General features: G+C 35.7%; 2 protein-coding genes across 4 annotated transcripts in view; one reads left to right on the top strand and one right to left on the bottom strand.

Moving 5' to 3' along the window:
* The window catches only part of LOC102518598 (COBW domain containing 1-like), a 39,010-nt gene extending 34,287 nt beyond the window's left edge, over positions 1–4,723 (bottom strand). Inside the window, 2 exon segments of the mRNA XM_014556616.2 lie at positions 1,418–1,504; positions 4,522–4,723. Of these exon segments, the coding sequence (XP_014412102.2) occupies positions 1,418–1,504; positions 4,522–4,675 (241 nt within the window). The 5' untranslated portion in view covers positions 4,676–4,723.
* A 137-nt stretch (positions 4,724–4,860) lies between these two features.
* Positions 4,861–19,102, top strand: part of DOCK8 (dedicator of cytokinesis 8) — a 223,965-nt gene continuing 209,723 nt past the window's right edge. For all 3 annotated transcript variants that reach the window (XM_006192725.3, XM_032477776.1, XM_032477777.1), the window contains exons 1-3: positions 4,861–4,991; positions 5,456–5,665; positions 6,443–6,568. The gene's annotated coding sequence lies outside the window, so the exon portion shown is untranslated. The remainder of the gene's footprint in view (positions 4,992–5,455; positions 5,666–6,442; positions 6,569–19,102) is intronic.

Genomic DNA, 19,102 nt, shown 5'->3' with positions numbered 1-19,102 from the left:
GTTTTTGTTTCTACTAAGCAAAGTGTTCAGTATTCCCAGGATGAGTAGAAAAAAAAAAAAAACTTAGTTCATTTTGAGGAAGTTTGCTTGGGCAGGGTATCAATGTGCTCACTGAAAAATTAAATTTTAGTCAAATACACATACATTTCCTAGCAATGCTTACCTGAGAAAGAATAAAGAATATCTGAGGCTCTGAGGTGCTTGTTATCAAGTAAGAATGGTTTAAAAGTCTCACTTTTCCTCCAATAAGGAAACATACCAAAGCCAGGAAAGAGTTTTAAATGTCTGGTAAAGCAAATGGCCAAAAACAAAAAAAAACTGAATAAATTTTCACTCACATATATTTTTTGTTTATATTTCAGTTAGGTGATGATAGAGTTTTGAAAGGGGTTGTTACAGAATTCAGGCTGGAGAACATTAATATAACAATTAATAATAATACAGTACTGCAAATGCTGTAAAGGACAAAACTGTAAAAATGGTCCAGAAAGAATGAAAGAAAGTAGTTAGAAATGTAATCAATGTCCAATAGAAGATCAGTTAATAATAAGCTAGAATAAAAGACTATGATTAAAAAAATCTTAGGATTGTTTTTTTGTCTAACAGGACTCTAGTTTACTGAAACTCTCTTTAGTTTACTGAAACCAGATATCAAGCTCAACTAATAGGCCTCCCCTCCTGTTCATAACCCTAGCTCCTTTAGTAATTTGCGAATGAAAAAAAAGGTAGACTTTAGGAAATACTCCATCAGAAATTACATTTTTTGGCTAAAAGTGACCTTTCATGAAAATTCACACTTAAGAAGAAAAACTTGTAAAAGTAATCAAAGAATTGTGTCTAACACTACTGTATAATTTTTTTAAACAAAGTTCAACACTAAAGATAAAAAACTGGAATATTAAATGCATGTATTTTCACAGATAAATGAAGTTGCTTGTGGATGAAGACCGCATGTTTATTTTTTAAACCTTTAGTTTTAACTGTTTTGCAGAATAAACAACATTCAACAAGGTAAATTTATAAAAACTGAAGCATTTCGAATATTTTTCAAAAGTTGCAATTAAACAATATAGACAGTACAAAAGGACCTTCTAGTTCCTGGAAGATTTTCTTTTATACGCTTAGATTTTTACTTCTAGAGTTATTTATTTTATGTAAAAATCTAATTTCATTCTGTTGGCATGAGTTCCAAAGTTATACAAAATTAAATTTTATAGAAAATATCTGATTTCAGTATCTCAAATCTGTGTAAAACAAAATTTGACAAATTAATCTAATTTTTCCAAAACTATCCACAGCAATGTATTCACATTATAATACCTTGCATTTTCATTTTTCTATATGGAACATCAATCTGCCAGCTGAATTAACTGTCCTATAAACTCTCACAGCATGGAACTTACTGAACTTTACTTACCTTCCCCAAATTCGTTTAAAATCACTGCTACTCTTTTATTATGTTGCTCTGTCAAAATATAGTTCAGAAGTGTTGTCTTCCCAGCACCTATAAAATATGTTTTAAATAACAAAATTCAAAGACTAATTTTAAAGGCCCAAAAAAGACAGTCTTCATGCTGTTTAAAATTTGCATGATATTCAAATATTATTTAACAATGTATAGAAGATTCTAGAGGAAAAGATTAAAGTACCCTTTGAAAACTATTAAAAATGCTCTATGTTAACATAAAATTTTATAAATACTCCAAGTGGGATCATACAGCTTTTTTGACCTCATATGACAAAAATAATATGCCTTCTACAAAACTTACAATACAATTGAGATAAGGGCATCTCAATTTTTTATTTAGTACCAGAATCATTGAAGTAATGGCTTCTAAGGAATGAAGTTCTCATGTAGTTTATAAAATATAAAATATTTAAATCCTTCACATGATGATAACGCTTCTTAGCCAAAAACACATGGTTTACTTCCCAAAACTTTACATATAAAGATCTATCTTTTATTTCAACATCTATCACTAAAGAGACAAATTCTGACTGACTATATGGCTACTTTCAGTATGCTTAAAGCAATCTATAATATTGATTACACACACAAACCCATAATGGAGAATGTATGTAGGAAATGTTAACAAAAGATATAATTATCAGTACTAAGAAAGAAAAATTCATAAAGCTACACTAACTTGATCCAGCAGGTGGCATATAAACCTAATACATTCAGCTCAAGCAGAAGAAAAACACTAGTATTGTGAACCATACACACCAAAGTTCATGGAGGAGAAAAGAAAGAAACCCTAACTGCCTGCACATAGTAGTGTAGTTCAATTGTATATGTCACTTATTTATCTGTTTTTCTGTTGGTGGGCATTTGGGTTGTTTCCAGTGTTTTGCTATTATAAATAGTGCTGGTAAGAACTTTTATAGGTAAACTTGTACCCATCTTCTGAAGTCCATTTAGAAATCTTACAAGATTTCTAAGGTGCAACTAGGAGAGATTTACTGAATAATAAGGTATTAACATCTTCAACTTTTTAAGGTCCTATTTTTTAAAAAGCAACAGCTTTTAGGGATGGAAGGCTTGTGTTTAGAGCGCTTTGGGAAGCTCAACATCACTAAAGTTTGACGTTCAGAATGGAAGGCACAGACGTTAAGGACACAGGGCAATGAGGAGGTTCTTAAAAATGGTCCAGGTGTGAGACAGATGCCCTGAACTGAGTCCTGCACTAAGCGGTGGCAGTGAAAATGGAAAGGAAGGGGTGGACGTAAGAGACCTTCTAGTAGAATTACCAGGGCTTAACAATTAATCATATTATGAAGCAAAAGACTTCAAGACATAATTCAGTCATTCAAAAGTCTGCTGTAGACCAGATTTTATTCTGAGCCTTGATGAAAAGTGCACAAGACAAGGACAAATTGTCTCTACCTTCAGGAAGCTTAGAAACATTAACAGTAAGAAGAAAAGTATTCCTGGGGCCAAAACACTTGGCACCTTTTTGGAAGTAAAAGTAGTTCAATGTGGCTAGGCCACAGTTTCACAGGCTAAAGAGGTTGTCAAGAGCCAGACCATATAGGAACTTGTAATTCATGTTAAGGAATTTGAACTTTAACCCAAACAGAAACCACTGAAGGGTGTGACAGATTGACATTTATAAAGATCATTAAGGTTAAAATACAGAGGATATATTAAAGGGCAGCATGACTCAAGACTAGTTAGGAAGCTTTTAGAATAGTCCAGATGTTTGAGATCACAGGAGCAGAAGGACTTGATGGGATGGTAACATGAAGTTTTGGACATGTTGAGTTGGGTCATCAAAATAGAAACCACCTAGGTATGAAGTACGAACAGAGGAGGGAAAAAAATTTTTTAAAGAAGCCAGAGAAGTAGGTGAAAATATCAGAAGAAAAATGTGATGGAAACCAAGGGAACAATGTTTCAAGAAAGAGAAAATGGTCAAGAATAAGCAATGAAACTATCCCCTAGATTAAGCAACAAAGATGCTGGCATTAGTTCTCACTCCTAAGCTTCAGACCATTAACTCAATGCTCTTCTGATCTAGCAGTGAGCAGAATGAGGAAGAATGAGGGGCAAGTCTGAACCATTCTATTTTGGACAAGGAATTTACTCAACTTCTCAGTAGAGCAGCCTCTGAATAACAGTAGGGAAACTCCTTTCTAAATAAATAAGCTACTTTATAAAATTAACCCTGAGTAAGAATGAAAATAAACAGGCTACAAAGAAAAATTTAAAAAAAGGAGGGGGATTTAATTCCCTTTAATTTAATTCCTATTTTTATGTAAAAGGTTCTCGAGTGCACCAAGTTTGTATTTGCCTCTAGTAGCATTTAGGAATGGTATTACTTTCCCCAAATTGGTTCACTTAATTTTCATTTCTTAACTTTTCCCACACTTTTAATATAGTATTTATTCTAGCCCTTCTATTTAACTGTAAAGTTTTAAAATGATACTAGTCAAACTTTTCCAATAAAGTATTTCTAGTGTAAACGCATAAACTGTCTTTCAGTAAATTTTATCACGTTTTTAAAGCCATGAATCCCGTGAAGTCCTGAACGTCCTCAGTCTGAAAAATACAGTCTTGGAAGGCAGAGTAATTTTCATTCTTACTCATTCTCCTACCGTACTTTACAAACAGACCTCAAAAATAAATGTTGGAGACAAGAGTACTTGCAATGGTATTATTTCCATTTCAAGCAAGGTAGGTAAGCTTCAGAAATAAAAGGTAACTTGTTAGAGATCATATGGACAATTATGGGCGGGTTCGAGCGTCACACTGCAAAGCCACAATTAGTTTCAAAAAAGCTAGGCTAATATTCAATCTCACTTGATAAATATGACCCTAACGCAGAGGGGTCTGGGCATCATTAATTAATCCCTGAGATGAAAAGCAACCCATACGGGGAGCAAGTGACCCAGCCCCTACCTCAGACACATTTGCTGTCGGTCAGAAGGCCCCGATGCTTAAGGAGAAGATGCACTGTCAGCCCCCAAATCCCAGGACACCAGCGTTCACTGCATTTTCTAACCGGGATGGTTAGTTACCTAAATACCCGGTGATAATTGTGACTGGGATCTTAGCGGCGGGGTTAGAATTTTCCTCCTCCTCTCTTTGCTTCGCCTCAATGGGGACCAATTCAGGACAATCCTCCTCCGCCTGCTCCTCTTCCTCTTCCGCAGAGCCAAAAGGCTGAAACATCCCGGCCAACAGCACAGCACACCTCCGCTTAAACTCAAAAGTCGGGATCCAGACGAGGACCTGCAGCGGCGCACTCAGAGCACGCCGCGCGTATTTGACGTCATCATGCCGCGACGGGCGCCGCTTCTCGTTCCCGCCCCCGATTACCTGGACTCTGGCTGAGGGACCGCCTCTCCTCTTAGACGCGTAACGGGGGGAGGTGGGCACACCCCGGGGCTTGTTCTCCAAGCCTGCGCAAAGCCGAGCGGTGTTATTAAGGATCAGCCCTGACACCCTCACTGCGCCTGCAGCCTTAATAGCTAATGGCTGGCTGATGGTAGGACTGAGGCCTGGGTGGTTGGAACTTCAAGGGCATAGCCAGGCCTAAACAGCTCCCACAGGGAATAGACTTTATCAACTTAACGTTTCTTTTCTTTTTCTTTCTTTTTTTTTTTTTTTAAGGGGGAGGTGATTAGGTTTTATTCATTTATTTATTTCACTTTTTTAGAGGAGGTACTGGGGATTGAACTCAGGACCTCATGCATGCTAAGCATGTGCTCTACCACTTGAGCTATACTCTCACAGCTAACATTTCTTAGTATCACTTAAAGAAATTTTTTTTTTAGTTCATAGGAGAAAGAGGGGGAAACTATAACACTACAAAGTTAATTGTAATTTTTCTACCTAAAACAGGGAAAGTTATCTTTAATAATTGGAGATTTCACATGTATACCCAAATTTTTACGATGTACATGCATTACTTTTATTTATTTTTCTTTCTCATGTTTTATTTGGATTCAGGTACCCTGATTCATTTATTACATTCTTTGGTTTGTGACACTCATCAATAATCCTTGGATAGTCTGGATAAAGAATGTCACCTGCCAAATCAGTACACAAAGGATGTTGCAGACAGCCATCAAGCCATCAGCCTCTGCAGCCACCATCAACTGTGCACCCTGAGGGGATTCAGGATGGAGAAAAACAGGATACGGGCCCTAGATAGTTAAGGTGCATATCAAAGGAATTATTTCATTAAGTTCAAACTCTTGCATCTTCCCATATATAGAAAAGTGCTAAGTTCATTTAACTTCAGATGTCTAGTTTTCTTTAATTAACAGTAATCTTTTGATATTCTGACTATATGGGTTTTGTTGCAAAAACTTCTATATATACTGATTTCTCTTTACCTCTTTGGAACACTCCCTCAAAGCTATCTTGAGTGTCTGCTCCAAGGCTTAACTCCTCAGTATGCCACTTATTAACACGTAATTCTCAACTATCAGCTTGTGCATTGTTTTCAGTTGACAACAGACCTCCTTTATATTTATATATATATTTATGTATTTTACAATAAACTCCTTTGACCTCACCTGTAACCCAAGAACATCCCCAATAAGTTTCACCTAGTCATGTGTCTGTCTCCTATTCTAACCTTCTGCTTCTCCCTAAGATAGTAGCCACTATCATGAATAGGTTATAGATGATTTATCATTCCCTCTTTTCAGTTCTGTCACATATATATGTACTTAATATGTTGTTTAATTCTGTTTGTCTTTGAATTTCATAAAAAGAATAGCATATAATATATACTCTCCTAGGGTAAGCTAATTTTCTGACTCCACTGTTGTATTATATTGTTATGTGACTCTGCAGGAATTTATTTAGCCATTTCCTGTCAGTTGTTTCCAGGTTTTGCTCTTATGACCAGCATTGAGTGACCTTCAGCATTACTGCCTGAACAGAAGCTGTTAGAGTCCTGACAACCTACTCTTACGTACTTTTCAGGCAAATTCCTGCAGTCTCTCACATGACTCTGGCTGAACATTATAAAAGATCTCTTATTCTCACCAAGAGCAACCTGTGCCCTATAAGACAGTTCAGTCAAGATGACGGACAAGTAATGCTGTAACAGTAAGTAGCCTCTGTCAGAGCAAAAAGAGTTTTATAGAGTAGTCAAAAGTTCAAGGCACCCCAAATGTCCATCTGATGATGAATGGTTAAAAAAATGTGATATACCCATACAATGAAAAATTATCTCACAATCAACAGGAATGAAGTACTAATACCTGCTACAAGGTGAATGGACCTCAAAAGCATTATTCTGAGTGAAAGAAGGCATTCACAAAACATCACATATTGTATGGTTCCATTTACATGAAATGTCCAGAACAGGCAGATCTATAGAAACAAAATAGTTTAGTTGTTACCAGGGACTCGGGTACATTTTGGAAGTGATGAAAATATTCTAAAATTAATTGTTGGTAATGGTAGCAAAACTCTATGAATACACTACAAACACTGAATTGCATACTTTAAATAGGTATATTGTACAATATGTGAATTTTATCCCCATGAAGCTGCTATTAAAAAAAAAAAAAGCTCCTCTGTGCATCAAAACGTGGTGGTGCAAGTGTGAATTTGCATGAAAGCATTGCCTTCAGGTCTTGCCTCCAGCAGTTTTAAGTCCTGACCTTCCGAGTAGAGTTATAGTTTATGGTGATTTTGTAATTAAGCCATACTTAGGTGTGAGTATAAAGATTAGGGCTTGAAATTTTCCCTTTAGTGTTTTTCTGTAATACTCTTCAGCAAGCTACCTATTCATGAATTTTGTAGAGTTCTACTGTTTTCTTTTCTGATTCTAGTAACTGGGCAGAATTTAGAAAGGTTGTGTCTGAAGAGGTGAGGATTTTGATTTATTTAGTTATGTGGCTTTCAATCTCAATTCTCCTTGTGTGTCTAAGACTGTTTTTACTTCTATCTTAACACAGCGCTTACCAATTTTGTTCATTCTATTTTGAGTGAGATTTTGTTGTTATTTAATCCAAAATGCCTTTTAAAATAAGTTTTTAATGTGTCCTAAATATAATATTTTAGATTCTGTTACAATTATTCAATTCTATTCTGTAATCTATTACAATTTTTTTTCCCATTTTTTAGGGGAGTAGGTAGTTAGGTTTGTTTATTTATTTATTTATTTATTTATTTTAATGGAGGGATTGGGGACTAAACCCAGGGCTTCATGCATGCTAAGCACACACTTTACCGCTGAGCTATATCCTCCCCACATTTCAATCTGTTCTAATGTAACTTTAAAATTTCCTCAGTTTTGCAATTTTATTTAATCTCAGTTGCTTTATGGTAAAATAATAACAATAATAATGTGTGGATCCCTTACCATCTGATAGTTATTGTGTTAAGCATATTAAATGCATTATCTTATTTAACTCTGTAAGATAAATGTTACTTGTATGCTCATTTTATAAACAAGGAAACTGAGGCTTAGAAAACTTAGATATCTTGGCCAAAGGCATAAAATCAGTAAATGACAGCCCTAGGGCCCAATCCAGATCTTCCTGACACTGAGTCTCGTGCTCTTCTAAATCAGGGATCTGCAAACTTTTTCTGAAAAGGACCAGGCAGTAAGTATTTCAGGCTTTACAGTTGACAGGAAAATTCAAGGATGTTATGTAGGTACTTAGAGAAAACAAATTCCACGAATTTTGAAATTTGAACCTCATAGAGTTTTCAAATGTCATGAAATATTCTTTTAATTTTTCCAACCTATTAAAAATATAAAAATAATGCTTAGCTTGCAGATTGTACAGAAAGAGGCAGCAAGCCATAGTTTGCCAACTACTGATCTCAGCTAGTATGCACTGCCTTGTTAAGCTGAAATAAAAGAAATTTTGCAAAAACAGATCTCCCTTGCTATTTTAAACTCAGTTTGTAAATCATTCACCATTGCAACAACCTCCTGCCCTCAAGAGTTAGGTACCAAATTATATCACCGTACTAATAGTCAGAGGAGGGTCTGAAGCTGAGAGGTCTAAATCCTCTAAGTGCACTAATCCCTGGTGTTCGAGAACCAATTTAGGCAGCACTTGAGTCTTTGCATTACAGTAGGAGCCCTCCTTCGTTGGAGCAGAGCACAGCAGATAAACTCTCATGCTGCCTGGATTCCTGCAGCTCAGCTTTGTAGCAATAACCCTGCCATATGTCCTTTGGCATAATTCCCTGCTTCTCCCCTTTGCCTCATTTTTCTCCTTTGAATAGTTGTGACACTTGCCACAAGAAAAACTAAAGATTGTAGCTACATCCAAATCAGAGGAAAGCTAAAAATAATGCCAATTTGGTTTTGTCTTTTTCTCTCAATTTTGCAACTTCCTGCAAAGAAAGATCACACATTAGTGAACAGCAATAACCATTGACTTAGAGAAAAGGAAACTGAGGGTTTCAAAATTAACCCAGTTCCTCTTATCTAGCTGTGGGTGGTAAATAAATAAACAAAGTATTTTAAATGCTAATATTTACTGATTTATTTGCTATTTTTCATTGGGTATATATGAACTTAATGAGAATATCTCTTTCTTTTTTCTTTTTTTAATTGTAAATAGACCTTTTGATTTCCCTATTTTATTTTATTTTGTTATTTTTAATGGGAACATCTCTGAAAGGCCAGAGGCCAATGGTTTTTATTCTTGTGACTGCCTTAGTTAAGACAAAATATCAGCATTCAAATATCACGTAGTACTCTGTTAAGATAAAAAAACCATTGAAAAGAAATGAGGTAATATTCCTTCCCCAGAATATTGAAGGTGACTGGCAGGTGAAATAGGTACATTTCTGTATTTTTAGGGAGTAGTGTCTTTCATTTCAAAGGCTGTCAGTAATATTATTTGAATTCGTTATCTTAGGCTTGCAAAACTATGCTATTAATAAGGCTTAGTTTACAGTCCAGTTACTTGTAAATAAATTCCCCACAAAATTAAAAAAAAAAAAAAGAAGAACACTATTCAAAGCCTGTGATCTGGCCAACTTCAGTGGTGTACTATTCTCTCTAAAATATACTATCAGATAAAGAGCGGGCCTACAGCAAAACTGAAAAAATGTTGTGCAATGATTTTTGTGTAATGGTTTAGGAGATGGTCTAAATAATATCCTCTTCTATTGTCAAGAGAAATTGAAAAGTGATATTTGTGGCTTTATTTAAGTTTCACTTTCTAACTTTTATGGCTTTAAAGAACTGTATGCCAAATCCACAGGCACCTGCTCATGATTGCTTAAATGTAAGTAAAAGACACAGAAACGAAAGTGAAATATCTCCATTCTTCCTTCCTCTTGCAATTCCTCCAAGTTCTCTCAAAGAGTGTTCAATTGCACTTAACTGAAATACTGTGCTATCAGCAAAGTCAGGTCTTTCTGGTTTCGAGACCAATGTCTTTTGAGCCTCATAGCTCTGTCTCTCTGTTAGGTATCATGATTTTACTTACGGAAGAAGATTCATTTTTTAAGATTGATTTACTTTCTTTACTCTTATTATTTGAATGTTTCCATTCTGTCCTTAAGTCTCAGTGTAAGCTGCTCCAAATACAGAGCAGCAAATGTTTTCAAACCACCCAGACACTTCTGTATCTCTATCTCAGTCACTTTCTTTGGGAACTTCCTTCATGTCAAGCATCCTTTAGCACATTTACTGCTTCTGCAAGCTACCTTTATTTTAGCAGTCCTTCCAAACTTATGTGTATAATAGTCGAAATTTCCTGTGGTTCCTGAATACTGTGTGGTTCATCCTCCTCTTCTTTAATGATAGCAGAATCCCTAATTTTTAAGCTAGATATGTGACCTCCAGGATAAAGACTATAGTTCCTAGTCCACCTGGTAGCTAGGTATGGTCATGTAATGAAGTTCTGGCTAAGGGACTGGATGAGAAGTGTTGTGTGGAAGTTTTATGGAATCCAGTGGCCTTCATTTCTTTTTTCTTTTGCTGCCTGGGATACAACAGTGATGGCTGGAGTGCTTTTTGGTTACTGAGAATGGGAGTCATACCCCGGAAATGAGGGAGCAGGGACCTAGAAGCAGCCTATACCCAGAGTAGAGCTGTAGGAAAGGAAAATGAACTTCCGTGATGTTTAGATTTCTGTTCATGCCACTGAAACAAATTCTAACCAATAGAGGGTTGCATTTGTTTAATTGTCTTTAAAATAGTATAAATAACACCTGAATGTATTCCAATTAGAAAAAATTCAAAGAGTACATGTATATATGAGGTTGTACATATGTGTATATTTATGTGTATGCTGACACATGTATGTGGAGCAGTATGTTTGGAAGGACACACGTCACTATAATGACATGGGTTAGGTGATGGGACAATGGGGGAAGAGGAGAAATGGTTACCTTTTGTTTTTTAAATACATCCTCATATCATATAACTGGTTACAAAAGACAAAAGATGTCTACAACTTTTTAAAATGAAAACTAAACATTTAAAAATATCTATCAAAATGTTAATTTTATTTTTAAATTTTTTTAAATGTTAATTTTATATGCCTTTTGACCTAGAAATTCTACTGATGGAAATTTGTCCTATGCATATATATATGCAGACCTTTATGGCATGACATTCATAACAGGTGTGTTGTAGATAAAAATGCTGGAAAAATCCTAACCATCCACCTGAAGGGAAATAGATAAATAAATTTGGCTTATGCATACATTAGAATATTATGAGAGATTACAGTTTTGCATTGTATTTACATATGAAACTGCTAGAAGCATCTTTATTTCGCATAGCCTCCAAGAGAAAGTTGGACAGAAAGGAGAATCTGAATGAAGCATTCTGATTAACAAGAGAATCTACACTGTAAGATGATGTACTTCTGATCATAGGGATGGTAAATTCGTGTACAGCTTAACTGAACAAATTTAATTTTCTATAACATTCATATTCTACAGAGTAAATAAATGATTATAATTTCCTTTAACAAGCATGTTTATAAAGTATGTTTACATACTTTAAAATTAAAGGTGCCATTCCTGGGAGAGTAAATAAAAACTCTGAAGTTAACAATTGACTTGCCTAGAGAGCTACTTGCTCTTTTTCAGTAAACATTTAAGAGAAAAATTATTTAATATAACAGAAACAGAACACATATATGGTAAATACATATCATAACAGCAACAGAACACACATAGAACTTTGCCCTACTTGGCTAGTGCTCCTTGTTCACTGCGCTCTGTGATCACCAGAATGTAAATATTCACTTTATTACCTTTTCTGAACAGAATAATAACCAGAAGAGTACTTTGAGTTCTAAAACCTCTTGAGTCAATAAGATTCTACCTTTCCAAAGTTTGCATCAAATATCATTGTGACCCATAATTTCTCTTTTAATGTTAAGTGAAGCAGAGTCAAAATTTTAGGTTTAAAATGTTTTATTTCACTAATACAAGAGTCACTAAAAAGATATGTTTTTAAGTAGAGAAAGAAAAATGCAGAATACAGTGGTTCTACTGGGAAGGGAGGAAGAGAAAAGAGAATGGTTAATATATTAATTAATTAATATAATGATTATTATATTAACCATATTTAGTTTTAGTACTTCATTTAAAAGTCTCTATAGCAACTTGTTTTCTTACTTACTGCTTTCTGAGCAATGGATTACATTTTGATCACCACTTCACCATTAATTTCTTATCAATCCCTTGACATTTTCCCAGCTGAAAGGTAAAACATCTTTTACCTTTTAACTTTGCATTTTGAAACTACTTCAAAATAACTTAGAAAATTTACAAAAATAGTACAGAGATTCCCACATATACCTTTCATCCTGTTCCCCCTAATTTTAATATCTCACACAATCACACCACAATTATCAAAAGCAGGAAATTAACATTGATACAACACTACTAACCAATCTACAGACCTTATTCAGATGTTGCTAGCTGGTCTGTTTCCTGGACCAGGATCCAGCATAGGATCTCACATTGCCCTTGGTTATCACATTCTCCTTAGTCTACTTTAATCAGGGGTGTTGCTCAGTCCGTCTCTCATGAACTTGACACTTTTGAAGAGTTTGTTAGTTATTTTGCAGAAGGTCCCTCAAATCACGTTTGTCTTATGCTTCCTCAGGATTAAATTCCGATTATGCTTTTTTGGTGGGAATGCCACAAATTGATGTTATATCCTTCTCTGTGTGTCACTTCAAAAGGCAAATGGTATCCATATGTCCCTTCCTGGCAATGTTAACTTTGATCCCTTGGTTAAAATGGTGTCTGCCAAGTTTCCCTACCAAAAAGTTAGTATTTTCCCCACTGCAGTTAGTAAGTACCTAGTGAGAGCTACTTGAGACTATGTATCTCATTTTTCACCACACACGGGCTTTAGCTCACTAATTTTATCATCCATTACTTTTTTTAAATTATAGCTTTACTAGGGTATAATTTACCTAGCATAGAATTCACCCCTTTTAAGTGTACAATTCAAGAGTTTTAATGCATTTATTCAGTTGTACAACAATCACCACAATCTAGTTTTAGAACATTTCCATCATCCCCAGTTCTTTTGTGTCTGTTTACAGTCAATTTTCTCTCCACCTTGGGCCCCAGGCAACCATTGATCTGCTTTCTGCCTTTGTTTATACAATACTAATCTTTTCCTCATTATTTATTTGCTTGACTTTTTACTCTTGTTCATCTGCACAGTAGCAGACATAGATAGTTTAGTAATGAGAAGACTTAAATCTACTGTATTGTTTGATATTTGACACAGGACATTTATCAGCTTGGAAATCAAGAGAAATGACATTCATTGTCATTCATTGACCTCAGACTAAAAATAGCCTTTGGAAATTCTATATATTAGTAGGACTTGAATGATCCAGGTGCTTTAGATCTTCAATTAATTCATGAATGTCTTCCCAATTAAATTCTCTCTCTGACTATATGAAGTCAAAGGCATAATATTTTATATCTTATAAGCTTTCAGTAACTCTGATTTTATCACATCAATGTGACTTGGAAAAATATCAAGGTCCAGAGGTTTAGTTTCTTTGTTTTGTTTTGTTTTCCTTTGGTTTCTTGTGTTACAGGTCTTCACTCCTTGATTTGCTGTTTAAAATTATTTTCATCCAGAGCCAATTTAGCTAACTCAATGCAACATAATTTCAGGGAATATTATGTCTTTCTCACACCCTCCCAGTGAGTATGAAAAAGCTTCATCATTTTAGAGCTGCCAGCTGACAGTATATAGACCAAATGGAGTTCATAGCTACATTTTTTTTTTGTATACAGCAATGCTTAAAAAATAAGGACATTTTAATTTGTTAAAAGTTACATATCTTGCTTTTTTTCAAAAAATCCTTAAATCTTCTGATACAAGGCTCACGTTTCCATAGCTGGAGCTATGCAGTGGCGGTCCACTTGAGGAACAGAGCACATGCTCTTTGGTTTGCCTCATCCACCAATTCCTTATTCAGTCTCACCAAGACTGCTTCCCTCAGTTAAGCTCCTTGCCTAGCATCATGGGACATTTGAGTTTGTTATCTTAGGTTGAAACATGAACAGTAGTTGTTGGATTTTTTTTTTTTACTTGAGCCGAAACAAACAATAAATCTCACTAATCTTTTTTTTACATAACCACATATTTTTACATTAGAAAATTTAACTCTTTTCATCCTCCACCTACACCTATACCTAGTACACACATTGCTTCTATCTCCCCACACATTCAATGTGTTTATGTTAGTTGAATTAATATTTATTTTAACATTATTATAACTGTGTACAGATGTTCACAGTTGAGCCTCATGGTGTCCTATGAGTATTTTTTCTTTCCTGCTCAACTTTTCATTTTCCCTGAAATTCATACCTTTTTTTTCTTGTAGTTTGCTTATTGTCATGTACTTATCACTAATTTACCTCAAACTCTTAAACACTTGTCTAAATATCCTTTTCATATGTTCGAATGATCAAGGTATTTCTTCAATTTCACATTCCTTAAAAAGTCTGTCCTAAAGTCTTATGAAAAAAATCTATCCTGGAGTCTTATGACACCTTGATCTTGGACTTCCAGCTTCTAGAACTGTGGGAATAAATTTCTGTTGTCTAAGCCACCCCATTTGTGGTATTTTGTTATGACAGACTTAGCAAATTAACACACCAGTGTTTTGAAACTGCACAATAATGTAGCCTTGGAGTGGGTGTAATTTCATCTATTATCTGGGCACTTAGTAGCTCTTACAATCTCCAACCTCATGTCCTCTCCTTGAATTTTCTAGAATTATTTTATTGATGATTTCCTTGCTTCCATTTTCTCTGTCTCTCTCTGTGGAACTCTGTAATGCAGCTATTGAACTTCATATTCTGATCTTTTTTTTTTTAAACTCATTCTCCATCTGTCTTTTTGCTCTATTGCCTGGGAGATTTATTCAACTTTATCATTCAAACTTTCTTTGAATTTTTTAGTCTAAATGTGTGTGTGTGTGTGTGTGTGTGTGTGTGTGTGTGTGTGTGTATAATTTCCCAGATCCCCTCTTTTATTCCCTTAATATTCCTTTTAAAAATAACGTAATATTCTTATTGCATGGGTGCAATATCATCTCTCATCCTGCTGTGGATATTAATAGTAGTTTTCTGATCCCATCATAGGCTTGGTTTCTTCCAAGTTACTTTTTTGTTTGTTTGTTTGTCTCTTTTGATCTCTATCTTTCAAGTTGGTTTTCCTTAGATGTCTGATAATCTACTCAAGTTTAGGAGGGAGGTACTAAAAAAACATTTTTGAGTTTCTGATCCCTTGGGTGAGCTTTGTTGACTGTCAGCTTCAGTTTCGAATCATCTGGCTGGGCCATTTACTTGGGGGCACTCTTGATTTCTTTCCTCTCCAGGTGGTCAGATACCCCAGAGAAGAACATTCCAATCTCCAGAGCTCTGAAATTAGAACAGAGGTAAAAGACTTGGGATTGTATTGTGTTATAAATATTTCCATAAATGTTTCTGTCTACATTACTGAATCTCATCCCCAAATTTGCCAAGTGTTCCCTAGAAAGTTATTCTCTGTTTTAGCTTATCCAGGCTAGGAGAGGGACAGTTATCTGGCTATACAGGGTTGGATAAAGGATCAAGGTATCTAACCACTTCTTAAACAGACTCACAAACCGATTTTTCTGTTTTTAACACCATCTTTATCCCTATTTCTGAAAGTACCTGCTATTCCCAGCATTTGAGGAGGTCTGTGATGTAATCAGGTACTTTCCAGCTTTTTCCAAGGCAAGTTAAGGGATAATCTTTCTCAGGTCTATTAAATTGGATACCTCTTGTCTATATGGTTTCTAAATTCCAAAATCTCATTGTTCTTGTCTTCCGTCCTAATCTCACTGTCATTGTAGGTTTCTGTCTTAAAAAGCAATTCCTTTACTGTCATTTTACTGGGTTTCAAGAGAATGCCAAAGTAAATGCGTATATTCAGTGGCTCACCAAATTCAGAAGTCAATTTTGCATTTTTACAAGGGAACTAAAAACTGGCTCAAGAGGGTTTGAAGACAAACAGGCCTGCTTTATAATTTTGCTAGTGGCCATCCTCACTCTATGTATCTGGTCAACAACTGTGTCCATGGAATGGAGATTACAACTCCAACGCATGCTTTTGTTTGAGCAGCCATGTGTTCATTCACTTTTATGGTTCACTTGTCAATTGAAAAGGAAATTCTAATTCTAGTGGCTTTGACTCTAGCAAAGGAATCTTGCAAAACTTATCTTCCTGGCTTTAGTAGAGAGCATAAATCCTCCCTCCACCCCTGATTTTCTTCCAAAATAACAAAGCCTCCAATTTTTGAGTGTTCAGTATGTACCAGGCACTGAGTGAGGCATTTTTACATGCATTGTCCCATTTAATCCTCCCTATAACTCCATAATGTCCATGCTATTATCCCCATTTTGCACAGTGGGAACTTGAGGCTCTGAAATGTTAAAGAGTTTGGTCTGCGTCACACATCTATTAAGTTGTGAAGCAGGGGTTTAAATCCAAGTCAGCCTGAGTCCTGATCCCCTTTCACTCCACTATGCTGTCTTAATGATTATTTCTTCCTGGGCTTGTTGAGTTTTCATTTTCATGTTCCCAGATCATTTAATTATGTTCCCTTTTCTTTTTCCAGTCTAATTCTTATTCTATATGCCCTATGTCAGTGAATGGCACCCCATTGCTTCAGCCTTTCAAAATGGCTAGACCACCCTTCTAACTGTATCAGGGTACCTTCTTACACACTTCACACATCACTTCCTTGGGAAAGATTCCATGACTTTTTGAGGATCGATTTGGTGCCTTTTCTGTGCTCCTGCAACAAATACAGAATCCTGTTTGTTCTATTAAACCAGTGAGTACCCTGTCTAGAAATGATCTGTTTCCTTATCTATCTCTCAGCTACACTAAACTGTGGGCTCCTGAGGGCAGTGGCAATAGCCGTCTTATTCATGTGACATGTCTATAGCCTAGTGCAATGCTGGGCATGTAGCAGGTGCTCATTAAATATTTTGTTAATGAATGAAGTTATACATACACCTCAGTCTGAGTGAAAATTTTTTCTCATTTAAAATAATGTTCTAATGATAGTTGAACATTTGTCAAACAGGATTTCAGAAAAGACAAGTCTTTAGTGCTTTTGATTTACCATTCAGAATACAGATAATATTTGAACTCCCACAATTAAAACTATAGTGTGGATGTTAATCCATGAAGTAAATGCTGACAAGTTTTCAAAATATTTCTTGAATTTCATTGTGGAATTTTAAAATGTGAATTTTAATTTATATATAAACTGAAAGGCCATCTTATCTCAGACAAAAGTTTGTCATGCTTTGAAGCCTTCTGTTCTAATTGGGGAAAAAAAAATCCCATTACATAATTATAAAGTAAAATGCAAGGACTAATGTGAAAAGTATTTTTGATCTCCAATTGTTACTGTGAAAGGATCTGTTGCCATTTTTCTTGAGGTCAATGTGATAAACTTCTTATCATAATTCCTGAGGAAACAGAAATTCATACAACTGTTATCAGAATTTATGCAAAATGTTTCTTAGAAGACATGGCTTTCCAGCTCAGTCTATGATTCAAAATTAGCCAAATTAGAAGAGCAGATTGATGAGATAAAATACAAAGAATGGGGAGAAATAATAAACTCTTTCCCTGGATGAACCTAACCTTTTACACAGCCTTTTAAAAATTGCAAAGACTTCAGCTGTTTTGTCTTGATACCCAATACAAGCCTTTAGAGTGACTTGAGAGTCCTCCCACGGATTCCATGTGGAATCAGGGAAGATCTGGGGAGGCCACCGTCAACCTTTGAGCTACCCTTGAGGGAAGAGAGTCATTGATCAAATGTTAGTTGTCCAGATATATTCATACCAAGGCCACACAGTAATGAGAATCATTTCCAACTAAAGGCAACAATATGGATGAATCCACAAACAAAATGTTGACCAGACAGAAATGTTCCACTTACACAAACTTCAGAAGCAGATAAAACTGATCTATGGTGTTAATAAGATATCAGTTGCCCTTGTGGGAACTCACCTAGAAAAGGGTAGGATGGGAGCTTTTGGAAGCTAATAATATTCTTTCTTGAGCTGGGTGATTTTTACATGGATGTGTTTGTTTTGCACATTTATCATTGTGTACTCATCTCTATGTATATTATACATTGAAAAAAATTACTAGTGGAATGACGCATCAACAGTAGCATTTTCAAATAACCTACTCCAGTCTCCAAGAGCTCCTAATATAGGGCGATTATACCCTGAACTATGGCCTTCCTAAATGGGGCTTAATGGTGGGATATCTAAAACTACAGTAACAAAATGTTGAAATGTAAGTTTCACTGGAATAAATGAATACAACAAAATAAGATATTCCAAAACCAGACCAGTATATGCAGAAATTACTAAGGAAATTCTGAGAACTGTTTCCATGACTCTTGGATTTCTGCAGTTTTTTGTTTGTTTGTTTGTTTGAGTTTGTTTTTTTTTTTTAAGAAGAATTTGCCAAGTAGAGTTCCCATTTCTGTTTAGGGGGACAGAGGACATAAATGAGGGAGGGCTGCCACTTCCTTCCAAGTCTTCTAAGACACATTTCAGAACTTGAAAATGACAATTTAATTGCAGCTGGGAGACACAAGTATGCTGCCTGACTCCTGACCAAAGATGTTAAATGGCCTGGGGCACAAATTAGAGGTTGTGTTGGGATCAGCCAGGATTGTCAAGACAAGGAGTTTGTGAGCAATTTCAATGAATCAGATGTGGGCCACATGGAAAAGATCCAACCAAAAGTCATCTGGAGTCCTGTCAAGTAGGATCACTTAGAAAGTGAGGGACTCTACAGTGGGAAATTAGAGAGGAGCTGCAAAGGAGTCACCTTTGAACACTTGGAATAGAAATGCACAACCAGGTAAAATGACCTAGAGGAAAGAAATCTCCAGGAGAACAATCTTCCAAAGGACCTAAGTTAGCCCCAAAGAAAACAGTCAGCTTTGAATAGTAAGAGCCTCCTTATCTCATCATTCCTCCAACCCCAAGCAGTTAGAAACTGCCTAACCACCTGGGGTGGGAGAAAAGAGAAGTGGCACAAAGTGGAGAGAAGAAACCAACCATGCATCCTTCCCCTCTTTTGCTACTGCA

Source organism: Camelus ferus, chromosome 4 (genome assembly GCF_009834535.1).
Source record: "Camelus ferus isolate YT-003-E chromosome 4, BCGSAC_Cfer_1.0, whole genome shotgun sequence".
In the NCBI taxonomy this organism is placed as follows: Eukaryota; Metazoa; Chordata; class Mammalia; order Artiodactyla; family Camelidae; genus Camelus; species Camelus ferus.
The sequence above is the reverse complement of the archived record's forward strand: the minus strand, read 5'-3'. Positions and strand labels throughout refer to the sequence as shown.